The sequence below is a fragment of the Periophthalmus magnuspinnatus genome, chromosome 21, assembly GCF_009829125.3.
Source record: "Periophthalmus magnuspinnatus isolate fPerMag1 chromosome 21, fPerMag1.2.pri, whole genome shotgun sequence".
NCBI lineage: Eukaryota > Metazoa > Chordata > Actinopteri > Gobiiformes > Gobiidae > Periophthalmus > Periophthalmus magnuspinnatus.
Window position 1 is genome coordinate 9,824,072 of NC_047146.1, and position 24,943 is coordinate 9,849,014.

General features: G+C 38.7%; 1 protein-coding gene across 1 annotated transcript in view; it reads right to left on the minus strand.

Moving 5' to 3' along the window:
- The window catches only part of gpc6b (glypican 6b), an 81,846-nt gene that overhangs the window by 42,600 nt on the left and 14,303 nt on the right, over nt 1-24,943 (minus strand). The window contains exons 2-4 of the mRNA XM_033987481.2: nt 18,721-18,879; nt 8,177-8,568; nt 1,241-1,406 (exon numbers count right to left, since the gene is read on the minus strand). Coding sequence (XP_033843372.1) covers nt 1,241-1,406; nt 8,177-8,568; nt 18,721-18,879 — 717 coding nt within the window. The remainder of the gene's footprint in view (nt 1-1,240; nt 1,407-8,176; nt 8,569-18,720; nt 18,880-24,943) is intronic.

Genomic DNA, 24,943 nt, shown 5'->3' on the forward strand with positions numbered 1-24,943 from the left:
ATCTCACATTCATTTGCACTCTTTTGTGTCGGCTCACATCGAACAGCTCTACACATGTCGTGGCACCCCCCGCCGCGTTCTTTTGCCCCATTACAAGTCTCCATTTAGCTCAGCGGGAGAGCACCGTCCCATGAATAAACTCACGCAGAGAAACGCTCGGCACAAGAATGACAGATAAAGCCTGCACTCATCCCCGAGCCCTGGTGAGTGTCAATGGGACTCATGTTGTCAAAATATGAGAAGAGAACGTGACTCTAAACGGCTCTTTGAAATCCAGTCGACACATGCGAAGTAAACATTTTGACCCTACATCGTTTTCATTTGTCACAACAATTAACTGCAAACAAAGAGCAACATGCGAGGGATGAAATGAACTTCAATGCATCTTAAGTGTCTGAAATGTAGTGCTTAACAGACTGCAAATGTAAATGAGAGGAGATGTGAATGTATTTAGGTGCTGTCAGCTATTACCGTTGTAACCCACTCAACACCAGCTCTCAGCCTGTCCTATAAAACCTCTTGTGTCACTTGCTATGTGGTTCCTAATGCAGGATTTGTACACATTTTGAGTCATCTCAAAGACCTTTTCACATGCCTTCACATTTTCACAGCACAGATGAATGTACCAATAAAGATATTATACAATGTGTCTTAAAATTTAACATTAGGTGTTGCCTTGCCAACCAATTATACTGCACTGTATTTTAACTGAATTCATTTTCCTCAGCATGAAGATGTAAAACTCATCAACATTTCCACATAGGAGAAAAATAGCACACATGCTACGTATACTGAGGACACTTTAAGATAGATGCAACTTTAAAGGGACAGTACAGAACTTTCTGGAGGTGGCACGTCCCCTGCATGATTCCATGGAAATAGAAAGTTAAAACCATTCTACGGAACATTCTCCAGGGAGATAGATGTTTTATGCCATACCGTGGAATATATAGCTTAAGGAACAATATTTCCATGGAAACAAGCTGGAAGAGGCCCTCCTCCAGGCCAAGTAAGAGTCAGGTTTGTGGAGATGCCGACTCATAAAATCATGTTTCATCATGTTTTTTTGTTTTTTTTCATTTTGGTTGCAAATGAAAAACTAAAGAAAACCTGTGTCTTTATTCTATTAGTCTATTTTTTTTTTGGCTAAAATGCTACAGATTGTGGCTTTAACAATACTTTCAATATTAATTTTTTTTTTTTAGATTCCAGCCAAAAGAAAAATTCCTGTGAGACGTACCAATGTACTGGTTCCACTCTGGATCGAGGTCTGCTTGATTGGCCAGGCAGCCCTTCATGACGTTGAGGCAGTAGTTCTTACAGGGCTTCACTGAGGGCATGCCCTGGCAGAAGGGACAGTACATGAGTCTGGTCAGAGCTCGGATACAGGACACTGTGCTGCTCACCTGAAAGAAAACAGTAGTAGATATTAGCTTAGACAAAGTATGTACTGCTTATTCTAATCTCATACAAAATAATAGCATGTGCTAAGCATCTCTGCTCTTGAAAACACTGGGTTTAACAACAGAATAAACGAGTGTCTGACCCACTGATTCATGTTAATTTACGTCAGTCTATATGATATGCATAACCTTTTCATCAGCTGTGATGTTTTCAGTGTATACTACCTTGACTCAACTCCAACACTTGAGAATGAATTCCCTGAACGCAACATAGCTCACATATTTATTTACAACTCAAATACTTGACTGTGGCTCAGTGTCGAGAAGCCATTGCTCACATATTTATTTACAGCTCAATAATCAAATACTTGGACTGTGGCTCAGTGTCGAGAAGGCATGGCCATGAAAATCTGCACTCTGTACTACCAGTACTTCATTGAAGATCTCTCAAAAACAACCTCCTTGAGAATCCACAGATTCATAATAGAATGTCTCCATTCTCTACATAAATAACAAAACCAAAACCCAGGGCGTGCACAAACAGTGAACGAGCGGTTTCTTTGCTTGGAATAACATTAGAAGACACTAAAGTAACAGCAATGGGTTGACCACAGTAAACAAAACTGCAATGTGAGGGAAATTTCACTTCACATCTTCAAAGTATTTTGTGGTAATATTCACAGCGACTCAGCAGACCTCAGATTTTTTTTTTTTTGTGTTACTAAGCAACAAAGTATAGACAGGTTCAATGTACTTTTATAATCAAGTGGAGAAAATCTTGCCGGCTGAGAAAGATAAAGTACTATTGATAATTTACTCACAAAGAAAGTAATAGCTGCACATAATACAAATGTCAAAGGCATAAAGATTTTGCAGTTTAGCAAACAGGCTCATATTGGCTCATGGTCATTTTGGTGGATCTCAGGAGGTTGACCAGGCAGTGCTATAAAGAAGGGCAATAAAAGTTTCAAATTGAACTGTATAAAATGCACAGTTGGCTCGTGGATTGTTTACTGAGGTAATTTCTGGCAGAGTAAACCATCTTTGAAAGTGGAATTTAAGACAACCTGACCTTCTATAAGTTTGAAGCTTACCTTTGTGATGTACGTTAGCGCAACACCAGCCGCAACTTTTTCATCTGAACAATAACAAAGTCTTGGAAAAGCACAAAGGGAGCCTACTGCGACATCAATATGCATAAATCTTGGGTTTGTGAAGAACGCTGCGAAAAATCTCCTGCCAGCATTTTCAGACGGCATTATTAATAGATGAATATATTGGCAGACCAACAAGGCAGAAAACTAACTGGAGTATCTATTAGCACCCAGCTGTAAATAGGCATATGGCAGTTATGGATTTATTTAGCCCATTCATGCATGTTGAAAACTGTGGTCTTTTGAAGAGTGCCAAAACCTAATGTGAATTGATATGTTTTTATGGGCTTTTATATTGACCTCGAGGGTGTATGTGGAAGCCAAGACATTGAACAAGAAGAATTTGGGAAGTAACTTGTAACAGCACTGGTCAGTTTTAAGCATTTTAGTTTAAGTAAAAAGCATTAAGGAGTTATATTTTGATTGATTCATGTATTTAAGAGAAATTCCGTATTATCCTGCATTCAAGGCTAGAGTTTTCAAGTTCTCCGTATCTCTGCCTACTCGTCTGGACTTCTTTCTTTATCTTTATTTATACAGAGGAACCCAATGACAGCACTTGGGCTCTCTTTTTCATTTGGCGCCCTGTTTAAAATACAATACAAGCAGAAAAGAAACAAAACAAACAAACATACAAGTTCATATAAAACATAACAAACAGGTGCAGGTGTGTGTATAAAAGTGTGTTACCAGATTAATAAATTGTGGTGGTGTGACCAATGTATCCAGTTTTGCTTTTCCTTGAAGTGTATTTAGTTTAAGGCAAAGGATTAGCCGCACCAAAAATAAGGATTAAACAGTCATGTGATCTGATATTAAATGTTCCGGTATCAATGATTAACAAGCAGGTGAGGTATTCATACAGTGCTGTTCTCTTCTAACAGACAGTGATGGACAACCCACTTTTTCATAGACAAAACAGTGATTAAATCCATCACCTGTAATAAAACAAAGGGCAGAGTGAAATAGTGGATCCAACAGTTTCAAAGCAGAAGCCAAAGTCTGCATGTATCACATCCCCATAATCTAGTACAGTAAGAAAGGTTCCTTGCACGATTTCTTTTCTGTAATTTATTGGGATACAAAATTTGTTTCTGTAATTAAATGACATTACATTATTCCGAGATAAATATTGTGTTTTGGCTTGACGAAAATATATAAGTGTTGACTCTTTCAATGTATCATTTTAGTGCAGGGGTGTCAAACATATTTTCACCGGGGGCCACATTAGCAAAATATCAGTCTTCAAAGGGCCGGATGACTGCTTTTTTAACTTGTTAATTAACTGTTTCTGTATTTATTACTTGTTCAAGTTACAAATATTACATATGCATTTGCCTAGATGTAAAAATGTGGCTGTGTTACTGTGTATCTCCTGATAAAATTACATTTTAAGACCATCATACCTTTGAGTTTACCCAGTCGAGGGTCACGTGAAATGATGTGGAGGGCCGCATTTGGCCCCCGGGCCTTGAGTTTGAGTGTATAAAGGATTTTAAATGGCAAGTTACTTAAATCTTTTCTAGAAACATACATATACTTCATCTTATTTGCATTCAAAGACAGTGTAAAATTTATGAGGGAATTTTGGAATCATTAAAATCTTGTTGCAGTTTTAAAAGCACCTGATCAGCAGAGGGAGGGTTTGCATACAAAACAGCATCATCTGCAGATACATATATGTGGCTTTCTCTTAAATCGTAACCAATGGAATTAATAAAAATAGTAAAAAGTAGTGGGCCCAAAATTGAGCCTTGGGGTATTCCTTTACTTAAAGTTAGAAAATTTGATTTAAACCGATTGGCTTTACTGTCTGGATTGTGGATTGATTGTGATTTTGGAACCAGTTACATGAAACATCATCAAACCCAATATGCTTGAGACTTACTTCCAATTAATAAAGAAATTATGATTCCAGGTCATGCGTGTAAGTAGAGTTCATGTCACATAGACACTTTTTCAACAAGACAAACAAGTGATTGAAAATATGCTACGGTGAAGTGATGGGATCTAACAGTTCTGCAGTTTTGAACAGCGAGTCAATGGACCTGTTTCTGAGCTATTTTAGATCAATAACCAAAATGTTAAATAATGAAAATAGAAAGTAGATCTGTGTTAAATAGCAAAGTGCTTGAAATTTAGCCTTTGTTTGATTTTTTTTTTTTTTTGCTAACTGCACACTGTAGTGAATAAATTATATATCGACATTAATAGTAGGTACGACATTTCTGAATTAAAATACACCACTTAATTTTGCACATTTTAGCCCTTTGTCTTTGAACATCTTCCGAGCCAGAATCAATTCATAATTCATAATTCACAGGTTGACATTATACGTTGTGGAATGTAAAATTACTAACATGATGCCACACTGAATATACAACCACTGCATCGATCGATTACATTTTTTTTTTTTCCTCATGGTGATGCTTCAAGACAATGATAACATACTGCGCCTTGATCCATTTTAAATCCCCACACATGCTGTCGCTTCTTTATCTCACACATATTATCCTAATGTGTCTAATTCCCCGCCATCTGATATTCAAATTGATCTTAATGCGTGCGATTATAAGATTGTCAGCGCAGATACAGGTGCGGAGATAAGCCTCTTCTTACTCAAAGCCTGCTGTTGTGATGTCTTACAAGCTGTGAAAAGGAATAAAATCTCTCCATCATCTGCCTTAAATCTCTATAGATCCTAATGGGGATCTGGGACAGCACATCTCGCAGGCATCGCTAGCTCGGGGGTGTCCTGTTGCATTATGCTTACACTCCCCCCCCACTCCAACCCCTTGAGATGAGTTTACAGGTCCTGGGAGGGATCAAAGGCCTGCAGTCCCAGACACACGACCTGGATCTGGGGTCCCACTGAAATGTCAAAGGGTCGCACTGGGACACACTGGCTTGGAAGCAATGCGACGTGTAACTCAGTAAACACATACTAACAACACATCCTCTATGGCAGACTATAAATGAGCTACAGTGCAAAAAGGGGAGGAGGTGGGGGGACTTGAACGCTCCAAGTTCAACAAGTGCAAGATTACGATGAGGAAAGAAGTGGGTTGAAGTGAAAGTAGCATCATTGATTACGTCTTCATACAAATCTAGCCTTTATTTAACCAGCTTTATAGCAAAATATTCTGTGTATTTTGCAGTTACACGAAAGCTACTGACGCTAATTAATTAACATGACTGATTTACTATGCGAAAACAATGAGGCCAGTGAAAAATATCTTTTTACACTCCCGGTAACGCTATTGTCCCTCTCCTGAACAAGCAACTTTACTAGAAATAGCAATAAAGACAAGATGTTACGACAGCAGCTCAGTTGGTAGAGCGCTGGTCCATTAATCCGAAGGTTTGCAATTCCAGCTCCCACAGATGAGTAGTGTCGTTGTGTGCTTGGGCAAGACATTTAACCCCCCTCGCTCCCAGTGTGTGCGTACACTGGTGTATGAATGTGTGTGTGAGTGGGTGAGTGGTCTTTGATTAAAGCGATTTAAGTGTCTTGAAGGTAGAAAAGTGCTATATAAAACTGTGACCGTTTACCGCTACTGTAACATTTTGCTTGTTTTATTAACTTGAAGAAGTACTACATAACTTTTAAGGTGGAGAGTATACCACACGGTTGTTTCCATGGAGACATTATTACTTTAATGTTCAACAGTATGGTATTAAATTTATCTATGTTTATGGCGATAAGAAGGTGACAGTACCAGGCCAAGTTACGGATTAGGAATGGGACAATAAACAATATCGTTTATCGTGATAAAAAAGGCTGACAATAATCGATCGTGGGGCATTTTATATAATCGTGATAATCGGCAACAAAGATAATCGCCATTATATCACCAGGATGTGCAGAAAAAAAACACTTATTCACAGAAGAGTCAATGGGGGTGGTGGGACAAAGGCGTGTGTTGTCCCGGGCCCCCAGAATTGGACCCTCTTCCTATTAATTTGTATTACAGGGGGGTCATGTGAGGGTTATTACCGCGGGCCTCCAAATTTCAGTCGACGGCCCTGCTAATCCATAATATTTTCTGTTTATTCATATCCATAACTTTAGTCATTATCGTGATATAATCGTTAATCGCAATTATGTTGGCCATGATAATCGTCACACAAAATTTCAATATCGTCCTATGTCTATTACGGATCAGATCCACCCGCACACAGTAATATATAAAAAACACCTGAAATTTAATTAATACAAGATTTAATACCATACTTTGGAACATTCCATGCAAAGCTATAACATTTTTATGGAAACAAGCAAGTGGCGTTAAATTGTGTATGCAGAAATACTCCTATAATCATTTGAAAAACAATAATTTCTTTATATTATTTTAAACTGTACGGCTGATTTTATTGTCCTTTCATTGTCTTGTTGTTGTGTACAGTGCACTGGCTTCATAAATATTTATAATAGGGAAGATAATCCAATCTTACTGATAGCAATGTGGTAATAGCACAAAGAAGCTCGGGTGACTACAGGGATTTGAAGCTTATCGCCTCCACTAAAAGCATGGATAACCCGGAGCTACTGTTTCTTAAATCCAAGCCTTTTCGCAGTCTACAAAACTTCATGGGCTCAAGTGCACTGTAAAATACTGCACCAAGATTGCATACTATCAAAGTCTACATATCTGAGCCAGTTCAATGTGATTAATGGCCTTCCTTGAGTGGGTGAACAAATATTAGCCAGTAGAGCAATAACCTGCGATGTAGAAAGTATTTTTTTTTCTTTTATCCCAAGTCATCTATAATCATTTTAGCTCTATGCTGAGGAAAGACCTTGAGTTCATAGAGTTGCACCAAGAGACAGAAACAAGTGGTGAGAAGATAAAATAGTTAAAATAGTAAAAGTACACTGAACAGACCTTGAACAAGCCGAACATGATTTAAAAAATATTGCCAGAAATATTTGTTGATCAGGTTCCCCAGCTCAAGAAAGGTAGGTTTGAAATTAAATCCCTGCCACCCAAACATGTTCTTCTATGAATACACATTAGAGGGAGCTAGTTTTGATCTTTACATCACAGTGAATGGGCAGATTTGTTTGTCCAGGATTAGGAAAGTCAGAATGAATGTCAGAATTTGGTTAATCAATAATTGTGATTATTCAGGTCATAATATTAATGTAAAAACAAAAAGCAAAGCAAGTCATCTCTATATGGTCGGCCCTGCCCTGGTGTATTCTCATATATCACCACTAGATGCTGTCTATGTTACTTCTGTCTGCTCGGTTTGACCTGACAGAAGAGGACCAGAGAGCACTAAAACCAGAGAGAATAGAGACCAGGTGAAGGGAGTGGGGACAGGTTTCATATCTGCTGTCTACAGGTAAAATCAAATAAACATACAGACAGTAGCTTTAAATATAATAAAACAAAAAGTCTGCATATAGGATTTCACTGTTGTTTGGTCATAGTATCAGTAATAGTTCAAATCGTAATCATAACATCCCCATCCAGGACAGCGTAGAGCTCTATGTCCAATGGGTGTAGTTCTACAAACATATTACAAACATGTAATAGGTACAACTATAAAAAAAATCAAAGTCTAACAACCAGTGGGATTTCCTATATTCAGCAGTAGTGGTGTACAAATTACCTTGGCTACTCTCTGGGCCACCTCGCGTCCCACGGAGAGCCCCTGGACAAATGTGCGTGCAGCGATGAATGCGCGGGTAACCTGAGCCTTCAGTTTCCTGGGCACGTCTCCAAAGGGCTTCAGCTCGTCCGTGTACTTGCTGATGCACTCCAGATAGTCCTCAGTGATGACATACTGCGAGTTGAGCAGTGTGAACATGCGCTCCAGCAGCCGTGACCAGAAGTCATTAAGCATTTCCTCCAGGTTTACGTTCCCCCCGGTGTAATATCGTTTCAGCTCGGCAAAAAGGTTCTCAAACACCTCCGAGTTCTGCATGTAAGGCTTCCCGTAGGTCTTGACAAACATCTCGTTTAGGGAGCGCTCCGTGTTCTCCAGCAGCTCCAAAAAGAATTCTGGGGAAATAGGAGAATAAACAGTGAGATAAATTAACTGTGCTATTTGTACTGCAATTCGCAATTCTAAGTATGATCCCAAATGTGATGATTAAAATGGGAATGCGGTATGTTTGCCATGATTGTACAAAAGACAAACAAGATCTAGGAAAAATAGAAAATCATTTTGGCAGCAACAGATTTAAGATCTTGATTATTGTGTACACAGCAGATGGAAATAAACAATATATCCTTTTTTGGAACGCAGTGAAATTATTGGTAGCAGCATATGCAGTGTGTTTAGCTTCCTGTTATATGCAACATTTGGAGGGCTTTTTTCCCAAAAGATATGATTTGTTTTAAATTGTTAATCACTATGGCAATGGTCCTAATTTTCTATCATTCTGAAATTTATAGATAGATAGAAAACACCAAAGAGTCTGTGATACACTCCCATTATCCCAAATAAAAATGGAGAACATAAAGTATAGTGATGTCAAACTTTAACTCATGTTTCCTCAAACTCCAGATTAACTAATGATGATAATGACTGATGGCATAAAAGGCATTTAACAGGTGAATTAATTTTGGCAACATTAGTCATCCCTTTAAATGATTTCATGATTTTGCCTTCAATAACCACTAGCTTCCCTCAAAGGCAACAAGCATTCGATTTGTAATGCATTGTCTTTCACTGTGTGCATAATAAAGATTCATTATGATAGACTTTGTTTGCCAAGTTTCCAGCTGTTTTGCATATCCACTTTAGGCAAGTTTCATTTGCTTGGTGACCCCTGTGACTCACCATAAATTTGCAGAAGATAATACTGCATATCACACCATCTGCTATCCATAATGATAGCCCGATCTCTCAAGGACCAATATTAAAATTAAATAGCCTTTCAAAAAACCTGCACATCCAAGAATAAAGTGTAATAGTTCGGGACTATCTGTAGAGTTTCTGAAGGGTACCAAAGATTATGCGATGATTATGTGATAAGTCAGAACCCACTAATTGAAAGAACAGTGACCACAGAGGCAAAGCCAGTCATAAGAGACTTGAAAAGTGGCAATAATTAAAAATAATGAGCTTTGAGGTTGTAACAGCATGTCAGCTATTAATACCTTGGACGTCACTGCGACTGGCAAGATCTCCAATCCTCAGGGCGCATATTGTTAACACTGCCCAAGACATTATAGACTTAATAGGTTCGCTCGCGCAGCATGGCCGGTTTTAGCTGCGACAAGGCGAGCCATTTGAACGAGGGTCACGTGATACACCGCCGCCACGTCTCCAGTAAGAGATCCATGGTGCCGCGCTCAGAGCTGTGCACATTAAAGCCACTTATGAGAATGGCACACAGCGAATGTAATGGATTCAAAGTGGTCATTAGCGCAGGTGAAATTACAGATGACAGCAAGAGAAACAAAATGGCATGTCTGATCTGATACCTCGCCACCATCTATGAAGTTATACCGAAATGCATTCACGTGGAAAATACTGAGCGGTACATATTGTTTGGGGGTAGAGTTGGCACTTTGGAAGGTTGGGATGACACTTCTGCCATAACAGATGGAGAATGTTATACTACATTTCAGAGGTGCTAAGTTTAACTCAAATTTGTCGCTGTGCTGTGGAACGGTAAACATGACAGCTTGACATATCAGATCCTTTTGACTCATTTTTACGCTATTAGAATTTATAGTAGCAATGTTACAGGAGTATATTTAATTTTAGATGCACTGTTACAAAAATGACCATATGTTCCTACAATATTTATATCTCTGCATTGTTCCCTTGCCAAATAAATTAAACAGTTTACTTTATAATTATCAGACTATGTCCTTAGTATCATTTTATACATTTTTTTCTAGCAAATGTTAATGTGTAGATGACAGACTGTATAAAGAAGTGGACTAAGGGAGCGTTCAGTTTAGTCTAATGAAGCTCATCGAGGCGAGCAGTTTGGAGCGGAGTTTCATAACTGGACCGCGAGTATCATAGCAACCAAAGAGCGAATCCAGAGCGAAGTTGATGAAGGTAATGGAAACACGCACATGATTCCTATTTTAGCACGTTAGCGATGCCCATTTATATCTACAGTCTACAGTAGAGGAAGAACGGACAATATCATGATGTCATTGTTGAAGTGCGTTCATTATACTACAGTGATTCCACTAATGCACAGACATTAACTTATAAGTACTAAATCAATGCATAAATAAGCAGCCCACATTAGGGGCAAAGGTATGAGGTAATTATGACTCACAAAGTGTACAATGGATCTTGCATTCCTGTCAGACAATAAAGTGCTGTGCCATATATAGTGTTTGTCAAATGGTGGTACTGGCAGTGCACGGGGATCATGAGAGAGAAGCCTAATTAGGTTATTTTTTTTCTTCTTCAAATCACTTAAATAGGCTGCATTCATATGATATCACAACATGCTACAATGCTTATACTTTCAAACGTTATGGTGAATTTGCTGTTTAACTGTCAGATTGCAGATTTGTTGACCTCTAATTCTCTCTCTAATTACCAGGCGTCTCCACATGAAACAAAAAACAGCAAACTATTTAGCGTCTTTTCTGTCAGTATAAATAAACAAAAAATGATTTTCTTTCACAATAGCCTCGGAAAGGAGTGATTGTTGTCAGTTGAAAAGACTTTAAAACATGAGATTAATATTGCAGGTTTGTGGATCCAGTCCCTAACAAATAATGATAAGGTTCGACGTTTCTGTTTTTGATATTTCTTTCAAAAACAGTGAATGTCCCATAGTTACACAGGCCCTCGCTCATCATCCGAAATGATGGCATAATCGAATTGTAGAACCTATATTAACTCAAATAATAAGGGATAAAATGGCATGTGCGTACTTATTTTGCGATGGTATTCATGTATTATGCTCTGAAAAGACATTAAAAACACATTTAAATACAGACAGTGTCACAATGCCTCTCACGATAGATATACTGTGATAAACTATAGTATTGAAACTACTTTATGCCAACAAAAAAATAAGAATAATGCAAGATAATCCTTGTAAAAGCATTTTCAAATAGACAGAATCATTAAGAGGCCTGAGCTGTAACATATAAATAACAGAATGAAACAACAATTTGCCGTAGAAGTCACTTATTCAACCTTTTACAGCGCAAATTTAACTGCATTCAAACAAATATCCCCTAAAACTTCCCACTTTTACAATGAAATGGTACACATGATACATTTTCAGCCCTAAAACATATAGTTCCAGGTTTCATATATTGACAGGCCTAAGTGTGACTAATTTGAACTTTAATTTTGGTATTTCTTTGACATAATGCCTCATCTGATTCCATGTTTATTAATTTCTCGAACATTTATTTTATCGATCTTTATTTATACAGGGAGAGCCCAATGAGAGCACTTAGACCAGGCATGCCCAAACTGTGGCCCAGGGGCCAAATGCGGCCCACAGACCAATTTTTCTTGTCTCTCAAGCTTCCAGGTGAATTGGCCCATATTACTTTAAACAGTACTTTTTACTGTACATTTCTGAAAATCTACTTTAACAAGCCCGTATCAAATATCGAATGTGTCATATTGTGGATGTAAGCATGAATAAAGGTCTAGTGGTTCAACTTGTAATAATAACACAAATTTTGAAGTATTCATTGTATTGGTGACCAGTCTATGGCACTCAATTGGCCCTCAGCTTTGTGTGTGTTTTTATATGTGGCCCTTAATGAGAAAAGTTTGGACACCCCTGACTTACTCTTGTTCAAACAGCGAAAGATACAAAAAACAAATGAGCACATAAGTCCATTTAAAACATTAAAAACAGGAGCAGGTGTGAGTATAAATGTTTGCTATCAGATTATTAAATTGCATTTGAACATGACAGTAATATGACAACACAAAACGGCTACTAGGGTTTGATGTGTGTAAACATGTTGGGGTCTGTTGAGAAGCGCTGAAAAAGGCCGTTCTTAACACTTATTCCTTTTGACAATGATCTATTTTTAAAGACACATTCGGTGTTTCTAATTCAACAGCTCAACGTTTCAATTAAAATAGAATTAATTAGCAGCGTAAGTCTAAAAGTGTAAGAGTAATCCATTGTCAATGTATACGTATTTGACACTTATTTAAACATGGTTCATTAAATTAATTAAATGGAGAAAAGACCATGACTGCTTATGAGCACTCTAATTACTCCAGCACCATCTCCAAGACACAGTGGAATGGAATATTTAGTGAAATATTTGACAGTGAGAATAATTGAGGGAGCTGGCATAAATATTTAATAGAATTACTAATTAAGACGTCTGTCCCGTAGAATGTCTATGAGAGCTTAAGAGCGAGAGTAATAATGCAGCGAGGAGCAATTCCACTACGGATGTAAAATTAATCGCAACTGAATCAAAATAGCAATTTAAATGGACGTAATCGCAAAGACTGATTTTTTAAGGACGATAATTTCCTTCACAAACAACAAAAATGCTGGTCTGGGAACGCCTTGGGGTCCCGCCAGAGGAGCTGTAGCAAGTGTCCACTTTTCCCCCCTGGATAAAAAAAAAATAGATGTATAGATAGACAAGAAAATCCCCTGTCTTCTGCGTAAAACAAACTGCTAACCCTGTAGTTTAAATCTGTACAAACACGTTCTGAAATGTGGTTTTTAAGTTAGCGAGTTCATATTTCTGTCTTCTCCCGGCTGGGTTTAAAATGTGAACTTTGAACAGAATCCTATTATTAAAACATAAATTGCAAATCGAATCGCAACGCTTGTCAGTTTTCCCAAATCGTTCAGCCCTAAATTCCATTAGTCTAACTTGCATAGATTTTAATGATAAATGGGATGTAGGTGGTATCATTCTGCGTGCGCTGGGGTACCACACTGGGATTCTGCTGGTGATAAAAAACAAGTGCCATGTTTGTGAGGCTCCACAGCTGCACGCGCTCACCGAAAAGCCACTGATGGATGCTCGGTAGATGTCACACGTGTCAGTAGTCTCTCTCCTTCACACGTCTCAGAACGCCAAGCTCCTATTTTAAATCATTGAGCGCGCTGATGGGAAAAAGGCAGGCTGCGTGCTTTACATTTATAAGGGGAGCTGTCTACTGTGTTAGTACATTCGCTGTACTTGAAACACCTTCGGAGGATACCTGAATGAAGACAGAGGAATTCATTATTGATGTGGCCAAAGACTTGACAAGAACTGCGCACACAATCTCTACCAGCTCACGAGCGCTACTGGCAATAGATTTATAGCCTATCTATGGGTCCAAGATAATCCTTTTGTTGAATGCTGCGTCGTATTGTAGGTTTGAAAGAACTAAGGATGATCAGATACACAGACACAGAAAACTATCAAAACTAGATGCTCTTGTTCAAATACAAGTAATGACACTGAAAAATAATCACATAAACAGGACAAACTTGGACTTTTCCTGAATAGCTTTAGAAAAGTCTTAATTTATGTCAGAGCTAATATAAGACCATAAGAATATTAAAGATATTACTGTATTTGTATATGTGTCAATAATAAAGTGATGACAAATTTTAGTAAGCTGGGTCTCTTAGCTGAATATAAACTTAACACAATTATTCATTAAGAAAATTAATTAAAATTAATTGACGCAAGCACGATTAAGTGATGCAACCACTATATTTCTAAAAATGTTGTATTGCAGCTTGAGTATAATTCAATTGACAAATCATACCAGTAAGACACTTGTATGGTTTTAAAATATTGAACCAAACTGAGTCAAATCAAGGTATCACACTACTTCAAAAATGTCCACAGTGGTATCATAACTTTTTCTCACAAAGTGAAATGCACATGTCCTCAGTACACTTAACATAAAAGGCCATTATTTAAGCTGAATATAGTTGCTAAACAGACAATATAATTGAAACGCCATAAGAGTGAGAGCATCTGGAGTGGTCTCAAACAGGGCTGGAGCAGGGTTTCTGCAGACTGCGCTGTGAACCTGAGCTGACCTTAAACACCAGCCAAGGTGTGGAGATGTGACTGGAATGACATCAACAGCAAGGACCCAAATGGAAGTTGGCAAGGCAGAATTAATTACTGAGGTCCTGTGAACTGTGAACAGCTGTAACTTAGAAGGACGTGGAAAGCTGCTGTGGCTCTTATTAAAAGTTCCCTACATGTTAAGACACAGCACGTCTTTTTCTCAGAGTTTAATTATCTTGTATTGGATGATAAACCTGTTTGAGAAAATAGCAGGGGCCTTAAATTATGTTCTAGGCAAGAAAATAAAACGAGTCAAGCCAGGGCAATTGTGCTAACAATCACACAACAGGGTTGGGTCGACTGATCTAAAAAACATCCAGTGAGTTATAGTGGCCATTTTTAGTAAACAATACAAGATGTTTTGTCAAAAAATGTGAATTTGTCCAAAAATGGTTTACAGCTTGATATCAAATTGTGTTCTCCTTGTAATCTTTCATTCACACAAGTACCACACACTGCCTGGCTGTACTCTCTCATAGCATTCACTGCAGAGGACCTCTTCAAACTGTGGGTCCATCAGCAGCTCGGCTCATTGAACAGGAGGTGTGTCCACAGAGGGCTGGACCAGTGCAGGAACATGACAGGCTCACATGTTATGTCTCCTTCTTCCACTATTCTTTTATATAAGCATCACACTCACTGAAACACTCTGGAAAAAGGACAAATATGTAACAGAATTTAGTGCAAGACTGAGACCTGTGAGTGTAATGCAAAAATACACTCAAACCCAACACTGGAATTATGAACTATTGAGTGAAGATAATGACACTGAAAGATGATGGTGGTGTGTCCTTAGAAGCAGAGGTTAACTGTTAGGAACTGTCAGGCTGGAGTCTATCCCAGCACCTATTTCATTGTTATGACCTCAATCAGGAACACAACACAACTGGATAATACACACAGAGCAATCACTTAGATGCACAACAAAAGATAATGATCCATTCATCATTGATTTAATAAAACTATTTTGAAATTGCTTCTTAAGCACAAGCATGCACCTGACAATAGTACAGAAATCCTTGATGTCTTTTAAAATGTAGTGCTATAATCAAAAACACAGTTAATTGATACCTGTATGTGACGGTCTTCTACAAGTTCCCCAGAGTTTGCTGCTAAAGCTTCCCCCACAGCCCAGCCATACATTTATGCACTTGTAAATCCACACTTGGCAGCTGGAAAGTGCTCTATAGCCTTTTTATAGCTGGCTGCTCCTCTAGATAAGTGCTTTGCTCAAGGGCACAGTTGTGACAGCAGCTGGCAGATGCTCTCTGGCACTTTTTCTACTGTACATGAGTGCTGCTCCTGACCAATAATAACAACAACATCAACTTGTGCAACATAACAAATAAAGCTTCTGGAATGTGTTTGTAATTTTGTCTAGCCAGAAGTGACAGGTTAAATGAATAGGATACTTTTACGATATTATGCAAGCTAGAGTTATAAACAAATATTTGTGGAGTCTAACAGCGCTCTGGGCACAGTTAGCATTTTAGATCAATTGGACACGGTGCACCACTTGTTATTCTGTTTGTTTCCCCGCACCATGCTGTTCTGGGTCAGAGAAGGGCTAACTATTGATTAGCAATTAGGACAAAGGAGGGAAGAACCAGCCATTAACATTCATTTGTCTAATCTTTTTTAGCTTCCCTGTGGTATAAAAACAAACTTTACTGAAGGTTACATGGACTACTTGATATGCAACTTTGTAAAACGACTGGGGCTGCTCAGGTGTTTGGTGTACGATGATATTTCTGCATTTGTTCCGCGTTGATCTTGGCACTGACTAGACGATGCTCTCTCAATGTGACACATAGGCTGCGGTGTCAGGCAGAGCGTGGGCTGGCCTACCACTGTCAGCTACAGTAGCACTCACTGCAAAGCCGGCGTGCAGAGGAGAATACACATGCTCCGACTCTGTGTAGGAGGCACTCCGGAGCAAGGTGCTAAATAGACGCTAAAAAGCATCTAAATGAACTGGCCCTGTTTGATTGTTAGGGTCTCTAATGAGATGTTCCAGCTCCAAAAACAAAAGCTTTTGCAAATAGAAAAACAGAAATCACAAATATCATCTGAATCTGATATTTGAGAGGAAGCAAAAATAATTTGTTATTTTTTGGAGGCTTTCTGAAGGAGGACTATAATAATAAAAGCAAATTGCATAAAGAACATTGTGGGAAAGGACGCCCTGACTGTGTTCACTTTACTTGCTAAAAGCTAGCACATGACAAGGCCTTTGTCAACAATACAGTTAGTAATGATTATTACAAATTACACTGAATTTGTCACAACATATAAAAGTGGTAAGCCTGCAAAGAAACAATACAGCTGATAAACCCATGTTTATCAGAACTCGGAATCTGAGGTCCTCAGATTCCGAATATAGTTTTGAGGTTTATAAGTGACGCACTGTTAACACATTTGAACAAACTTTAACACTTGAGAATGGACATTTCTTAGCACAACAGCAGAACTAACTCTGTTGTAGATCTGTTGTTGCAGAGTGTATATTTGGTGTGGTTTCCTTTTAAAATCCTGTATTGAATGTCCCTTATTTCCAGAGAGGTGGTCAGCAGAGACCCTCCTCAGACTGTGAGTCTCCAGACAGTGTTGCAGTGCCAAGCCCTGTACATGACATCTGCTCCAACGCTGATGAAATTATGGAAAATGGCAGTGAATCTCAGGAGGACTCTGGGTGCCTGGAGCCATGCATCTAAGTGCTGCTGGACAAACCCCCACTCCCCCTGCAGCTCCTGACATCCACTATCCTGACAGCCACCGATCAAAATAACACTTATTTATTTATGCACACTTCCTGGAATCACATCTGGCCATAAGAAGAGCACTTTCCTGGAAAAATCAGACAGACATCAGCCCTGCCTTTGTGACATTGAGTTTCTGGGCAAAGTACGATCGTCTGAGCGTTGGATGCTGTAACTCAATAGCATTTGTTTCATATTATAGTTTCAAAAGAATGGGCAGAGGAAGACAAGGCATTGACTGCACCATATTAAATGGCCCTATTAGTCACCCAAACATTTGTTCAGATCAAGGGAATGAAGTATATTTAGACAAATACAAATATCCAATCCTAGCATTGTAGCAAAGGTCTGTATTATGCTATTCAGAGCAAGGATATATTTAATCAGACATTTGAACAGCATTAAGCTTAAGAGCTGTTGTTGGCTTACTGCACTCAGAAATACAGAGGCTGTGTTTCAAGGTTTACTACCATTTAACAGTATATTGATGTTGATATTATTACAGTGAATAGTGTTTGGTTTAGTACTGCACTATGCATGTCCCCTACTCTGCTCTTTTCTATTGATTTTATTGCTGATGGCATTTACAGCCACAGAAAACTTGTCATGTAAATAAAGAGTTGCAAGTCAAGACAAGACAAAATGCAAGCTACAAAAAAGTCAGTGTAATCTATCTACCAGTGTTTTTACTTTTAGTGTTGGCACTGGCTTTGTGCTTTGTTATTGGTAAAAGTAAAATATGTTTGCTCTTTTCTGGATGTACTCATCACATACACAAAATGGAATCCACATTGAGAGTTAAAATACTGAGCTCTATTTGGACAGGGATACAGTATGTTTTACCTGCAGCACTGCGCACAATTGTAGATTTAACCACTGCCTCTTCCCACACAGTGTAAAGTAGGGAGCTGGAGGGATTATTATTTCTCATTTAAGGGTAACTAGGAGTCAGGAAGGCCAGCGAGAGGGAGAGGCAGTGCAGGCGCTTCAGTAATGAGTATACTGGCTCCCATAGCAGAAGCTCGGTGCACGCCTGGTGGTCAAAGCAGTCACCAAGGGGCTAAGACGAGATCACACACTACACACCATCGCCAAACAACCTTAACAACGAACTGTTTGGCTCTGAACTGCTGTTCCAACTGTCAATCAACTGCGCAAGAAACCATCTTTGTCTAATCCAAGCACAGCGCCCTCCACTCTGTAGCACGCTGAGGTTTAACTCTGTCTCTGCATGAGGATGGACACAGAACTTCAAACACGTGAGGCTTTTCTAATTAATTCATACAGTATCTCCCATTTCTGTGACATTTTACTTTTCAATGTTCTATTAACACAAAAGAAAAGACAATTTAGTATGCCCGAAGCACTGAGCGAAGACAAGACTTACCATCAAAGCGTTTGTGTCTGGAAACAAAGGTGCTCCTCAAATTGTGGCTGGTTTCATCCACTGACGTCTCAAAGTCATGTTTGCTCTGTTGGCCAAATTTGTCCTCCATTTCCACAGTGCAACATGTGTTCCCCTGTGGACATACCCGCAGATGCTCACCTGCAAAACAAACACAAAGACACATACATTTCTTTATGCGCAGGTAGATTATTGTAGAGCACAGTTTGTACAGAGTAATTCAAAGTATTTTGCAGAACAAGAGGGGTCAAAAGCAGAATACAAACAATTATAAACAAATTAAAAAATAAATCATCATCCATCCATTTTCCTCCACTTATCCGGGGGCAGCAGTCTAAGCAGGGACTCCCAGACTTCCCTCACCCCAGACACGTCCTCCAGCTCCTCCAAATGCTAATCATAATACATTTATTTGGAGGATAAGCCCCTTGAGATGAGCCTTCTCGTTTTCAAGGGGGTCCTCAATAAAAATAATTTCGAAGAGAAGACTGCAATCCTTTCAGAGCTTAGATATTACTTGGTGCTAGGCCATGGAGGGAATATGCAACTTATATACTGACAACAATATTATCAGAATAACGTGGATTGTGTATGTGTGTTTTTGTTTTTTGTTTTTTTCCTGCAATAACGAACATCCATGAAACAGTCATATAAGGTGAAACAGGTATTTCTCATCACTATAAACAATTATTTGAAATCAAAGCGAATGGTAATAATTATGCTTTTTGGTTTATTAACTCATGACTGCTGAGCGTAAGAAGTCATTTCACTGGTGTTTCTCATTTAGCCTGACAATAAGAGATATTATTGACTAGGGGTTATGAAATTCAAATCAGTGGAGAGAAGAGATAATACATTCGTTTCAAATATTCTCTGTGCCCATTACATAATTGATGACATTGGGGAAATACCAAAGTGAATCAAAAGTTAATGGTCTACATCATTCCATTTTCCACAAGCAGTCACTTTAGAAGAGCATATGAAAGCACAGACTCAGTCCACAACAGCTTTTATTTCTTCATTTCACAGCCTAAAACCAATATGACCATGGGAGGGTGAGCACAACAGGAAATGGAATGAGAATGCAATCCACAATCCACTGATCAGACAGTCAAAGGGGCAGCTGATGAAGGCAGCGCTGAGTGTCCGCAGAGTGTGATGGAGATACAGGTCCAATGGAAATGAACTGACTGTGTGTGTGCACGTGTGTGTTAGCCTGCACCAGCTGAGACTGACAGGAGCCCTATGAGGAGCCAGTGTGGTGCAACATGTGCAGGTGTCACTGACAACACAAGAGCACGGGTTCCTCATTCAGCATTAGTGTTGAATGGATGATTGAACAACACTGAACAAGACAGCTGGTATTTTATGTAGCTGCTTCTTATTGCTTTGTTCTGCCTCTAGTTACAACTTTATACAATAGAGATTTACTTTAACATGGCTGGACAGTTCTTTTTATTTATTTTAACGATATTTCAATTATTAGGACTTCTCAACCCACATTCTACCGTGTTAATATTAATTTATTTTGTTACAGCTTTTAGAAACGAGAAGTCAATCATACAAAAATTACATATTATTTATTACCCAAGTACTGTGCAGTTTTCATAGGCCAACTAACGAGGGATACTGTATGTCCTGGATTGGAGAAACGTAACAATCAACAGCAACAAACATATGGCTAAATCAATGCCTTAGACTCGCAGAGGCCTTGACCTTTGACCCTCAATGTCATATCACCAAACAGTCATTTTTAAGGCTGAATTGATGCTTGGTACAAATGCAGCATCCGCAATTCTAGGCCTTACCTTGAATAGTAAAAGAAAAATTCAAATCTGAGTGAAGATATTTCGCTGCTCATCCAAGACGCTTCTTCAGTTCTAGTCAGATTACTGGCGGACACTGTCTTATATCTGTCTGAAGGGACGAGCTTACCCAGACATCTTGACCTTGAATGTCCAAAACTATGAGCGATGAGGGCACCGATCCTTCTTTTTAAGTTCTGATACAAATGATGTCAGATGAATCAATTGGTAAAATAATACGTAGTGGGAGCCCAGTAAGACAATGACCCACTTTCTTCGCTCCTATTCTTATCAAGGGTTGCTGCGGTACAGGTGAGTGTCTCACGCAAGGACACAGTGACAGCAGGTGCTTCAGGCAAGATTTGATTTGGTCCATAAGGTTGATTAATGACAGAAAATTCTTAACTTAAACATCTCCGTAAAGTTAAGTAGGTGTCACCAGTGGGTCAAGTTACAGGTCAGAGCTATGGAGAGGCAAAGAAATTACATCCATGGAGACAAACAGATGGCGGACTAAAAAAGTTACACGGTGCATTCGCTAATTTCAAGACAGTTGGAGTGAAAACAGTATTGCTTACAGTGCGATGATGACACAACAACCAGCTTTAAATGGTAAAAAAAAAAATGTTTATCACATGAATTCATTAAGATCTTCAATATTTCCTCCTGATGTGCATCGCCTACAGTGATTAGTCAAAGAGAAACAGCTGTAAAGAGATGGAAGATATAAAATCCACATGCAGCAGCCGAGAGCGAGCTGCTTTTAAATGAGAGCACTGCGGTGGATTTGCAACACTTTGGTTTGTGCCGTACGACAATTTTTGGCCACCGGGGTCTACAAATGGAGATGCAAGGTGGTATTTTGGCCTTGTAAACTTCAACACAGGAATTTATCACAGACATATCCACACTCCACTAGCAATATGGACGCCTCTTTAAAAATACAAAAGGATAATTAACATTCAGAATCTTTAGAATAGAAACATGAGGCAAAATGTCATTATGTCGTTATGTCATTATGCCATTATGCAGTATAGTTGTTTCATATGTTTGATAGTTCAAGATGAAATAAATAAATATCCAACCAGTTATGCTAATTTCTTTTGAGACTTTGGAATGGAAATTATACGGCTGTGGCTCTCCATAGTCTTCTCTGCTAATGAATGATTTAGGGACATCTCAAAGTCAGTGTTAGATCATTTAAGACTGTGGCTGTGGCTGGTGACCTACTGTTGACAGCTGGTTAAGTGTATTACAGCGTTTGCATTTTAATTAGCAAGATATATTGTGTTTAAGTGAATAAGTGTAACCAGTTGTTTACCATGTTTATAACGGATTTCCTATGCGTCCTTGTAAAGCAACATTAAGGTTTTTCAAGTGCATAAAATGTCATTGACTACTGGAATTTTATAATGCACTCTTCATTCAACAGAATCCCAGAGTGCTACAACAAAAAACAACTTTAAATACTAATTGCTAAAAGGTAAAGACATCAACAATACGCTTTTCTAAATAAAAAAGGTCTTTACATTAGCTTTAAAAAAAAAAAGTACAGGCTCTGTGTGGCTCTCAGCTGGACAGGGAGACAGATCCAGAGTCGAGGTGCAGCTGAACAGAAGCCTCCGTCCCCCATTGTACGGAGCCTCGTGGGGGGGGGGACCTGAAGGAGCACCTGAAGATCTGAGTGTGCAGTTTGAAGACTGCAAAGTGATCAAGTCTCGCAGATACAGTGGTGCCCGATCAGTGATGCATTTATGGTACAGCAGAAGAATTTTGTATTCAATCCGGGATGAAACAGGGGGCCAGCGCAGTGATTTAAGAATAGGAGTGATATGTTCAAATTTTCTGACTTTCCTGAATAAGGCTTGTAATTAATTTTCACATTTTTGCATGTATTTTGCACCACAATTGCTTTGCTTTTTGTAAAGGCAAGGTCGCAAAATGAGTGGCTGATTTATTTTTTATTGTCAACTAATTTAAGAAAACTGTATAAAATAGAGCCAAAAAAGGAGATTTCTGTTAATATATTTGGTTAATAGGTTCTTTACAGCAGTGAGAGATCAACACACCAAATAATTAATTTAAGAGTAAGCCTAAGGATGACAAGCGAGTGAGAAAATGGTATCCTTAGCTAACAATAATTTAGAGCTTCTGTTTAATATTACAACAAATCCTGCAATACTAATCAGGAAGCATGTTACTGGCAAATCCCACTGGGTCTATCTTCAAGTGTGGCCTTTTCATCAGATATGTCAGGGAGAGCCATGGAGGAAAAAAAAATCAATTTTGACACGACAACCCTTCTGTGGTCTCCGGGAGTCTCAACAGAGAAAAACATCACTTAAAAATAAGCCTGCCATTCATCAGCATATGGGAAGGGGCTTTCAGGGGACTCACCACTCAGCAAAGAGCCACGACCTTCTGAGCCAAGGTTAAAATAGTACCACACTATCTATCTCCAGAATCCGCACAGGCAGAGCACCACAGAAGGATTTCAATGCGTCCAAGCAATGGCGGAAATCAAACTATCATGTAATCAGGTTAATATTATCGTCAAATTATATTTTTTTAGCGCACAAATCAGCACTGAAGTGATTTGTGAAGAGAGACAAGAGACAGGTGATGTCTATTTACCATCAGCGCACAACCTGAAGACATTAAGAACAGAACGCTCAGTAGTATTGTCCAGTCAAATCTGCTGTGCTTCCATTGTAGGGAGTATTATAACCGTCGATGATGTAGGTCAGAAAACAAAAAAGCAGATCTGAAGGTGTCGTTTATACTGTATCGTGCGAGTTCTTTACGTCATAATGTCACGTCGGAGTTGAGTTCTGTGCGTGGTAAATATTTAAATTTGTACTTTTTTTGTACCTTTTTTTATTATGTTCAGGCTAAATCAGAACTGTGCAACTGTTACATCATTCTCTAACACTGGTTTGTGGCTTTTCTGAGATAAAACATGAAGTATAGACAAAAAAAAAAAAAAGTACACTGTAGACTTTGAACACAATGAACTAATGGCCCACATTGTTCCATTGTTGTAAATGTACTGGACTCAGCAATTACATGTACTACACTCCATGGTCAGGGAATCGTAATAATCATTCCAACAATCTCTTTGCATGTGTTGTGTTAACTAAAGGCATTGTTCTAAATATTTACCAAAAACTGGTGAGAAATTCTACTTAATTTTAAAGTGCAATGGTCATACCTCACTTTCCTACATGAAAATCAATTCTTTGCAATGATTCTAAGTTCCTAAACACATTTCAGAACTGCTAAGAGCAACTATCCTGCTTACAGCACACCACCCAGCAGTACTACTCCAGGGTTTGTGATAAAAAATTGCAAATAATTAGATGCAGACAGTACAGAGGTGAGGTCTGACTTTGGGCTGAAGAGCTGTCTTTACAACGTAGTGCGCTGGGCAAATTGGATTTTACATGTAAGAACAAAATGTCTGTTCATTTGTTTATCCAATTCGCAAGATAATTAAAAACAGGCTGTGGTCTCGTCTTCCGATATTTTTTCTAATTGGTAAAACACAGACCAACATGTCTCTCCTCTTTGTTGAGCCAAGTGCTGTGCTGCTGTTTATTTGTTACTTTTGTGGCACCGCTATGAGTTTTTTCTTTTTTGTGTGTGTGAAAGCCTGACCAAGCACAATGGAAGAGTGATTTCCTCTCATAGCCCTGAAAAAAGAGCTGGGTTCTGGTGAGTTCTAACTAAATATCCCTCCCGGGTTCACCTCTGTGGACTAATCTCAATCCTCTATTTATCCAAGGCTAACTGCGGGAAGCATAACATCAGCACCCGGACCGCTGAACAAGTCAAACACGCATACATAGTAGCACATTAACATTCAAATGACAAGAAAAAACAAGTGGCCTTATCTAATGTCACTAACAAACTCCAACAAAGAAACACGTTGGGGAAAAAAGTGAAAAAAGTTGTATTTTAATGAGAAGGATTTATGCATGCACACTGTCATTTATTAGCACCTATACAAGCAGCAGTCGTAAGTTGCAATTACTTTGTGTCACTCAAACCAATGTAATCAAATTGGAGTGTCAGTCAAATCAGGCGGCTTATTATCAGTGCTAATGAAGCTCTACAGACACATTCAAATGCGACCTCCTTCCTCTGAAGATGTGCTCTCATTGTGCTTTTCAGAGGTGCCATTTCAGTATATTAGCATAATGTTTCAGACATCCATATTTTATTATTAGTTATTAAAAACACTTATTAAGTAGTAATACTTTTCGAATCTTTATCACATCTGTCTGACGTTGCTGTCACCGGTGCTAACACCCCTCCCCCCCCGACACCCCTCAATGCTGATGTTCAAATTAAAAAATAATAATTAATACATGTAAAGAATTACCTAACAAAGGGTTGGC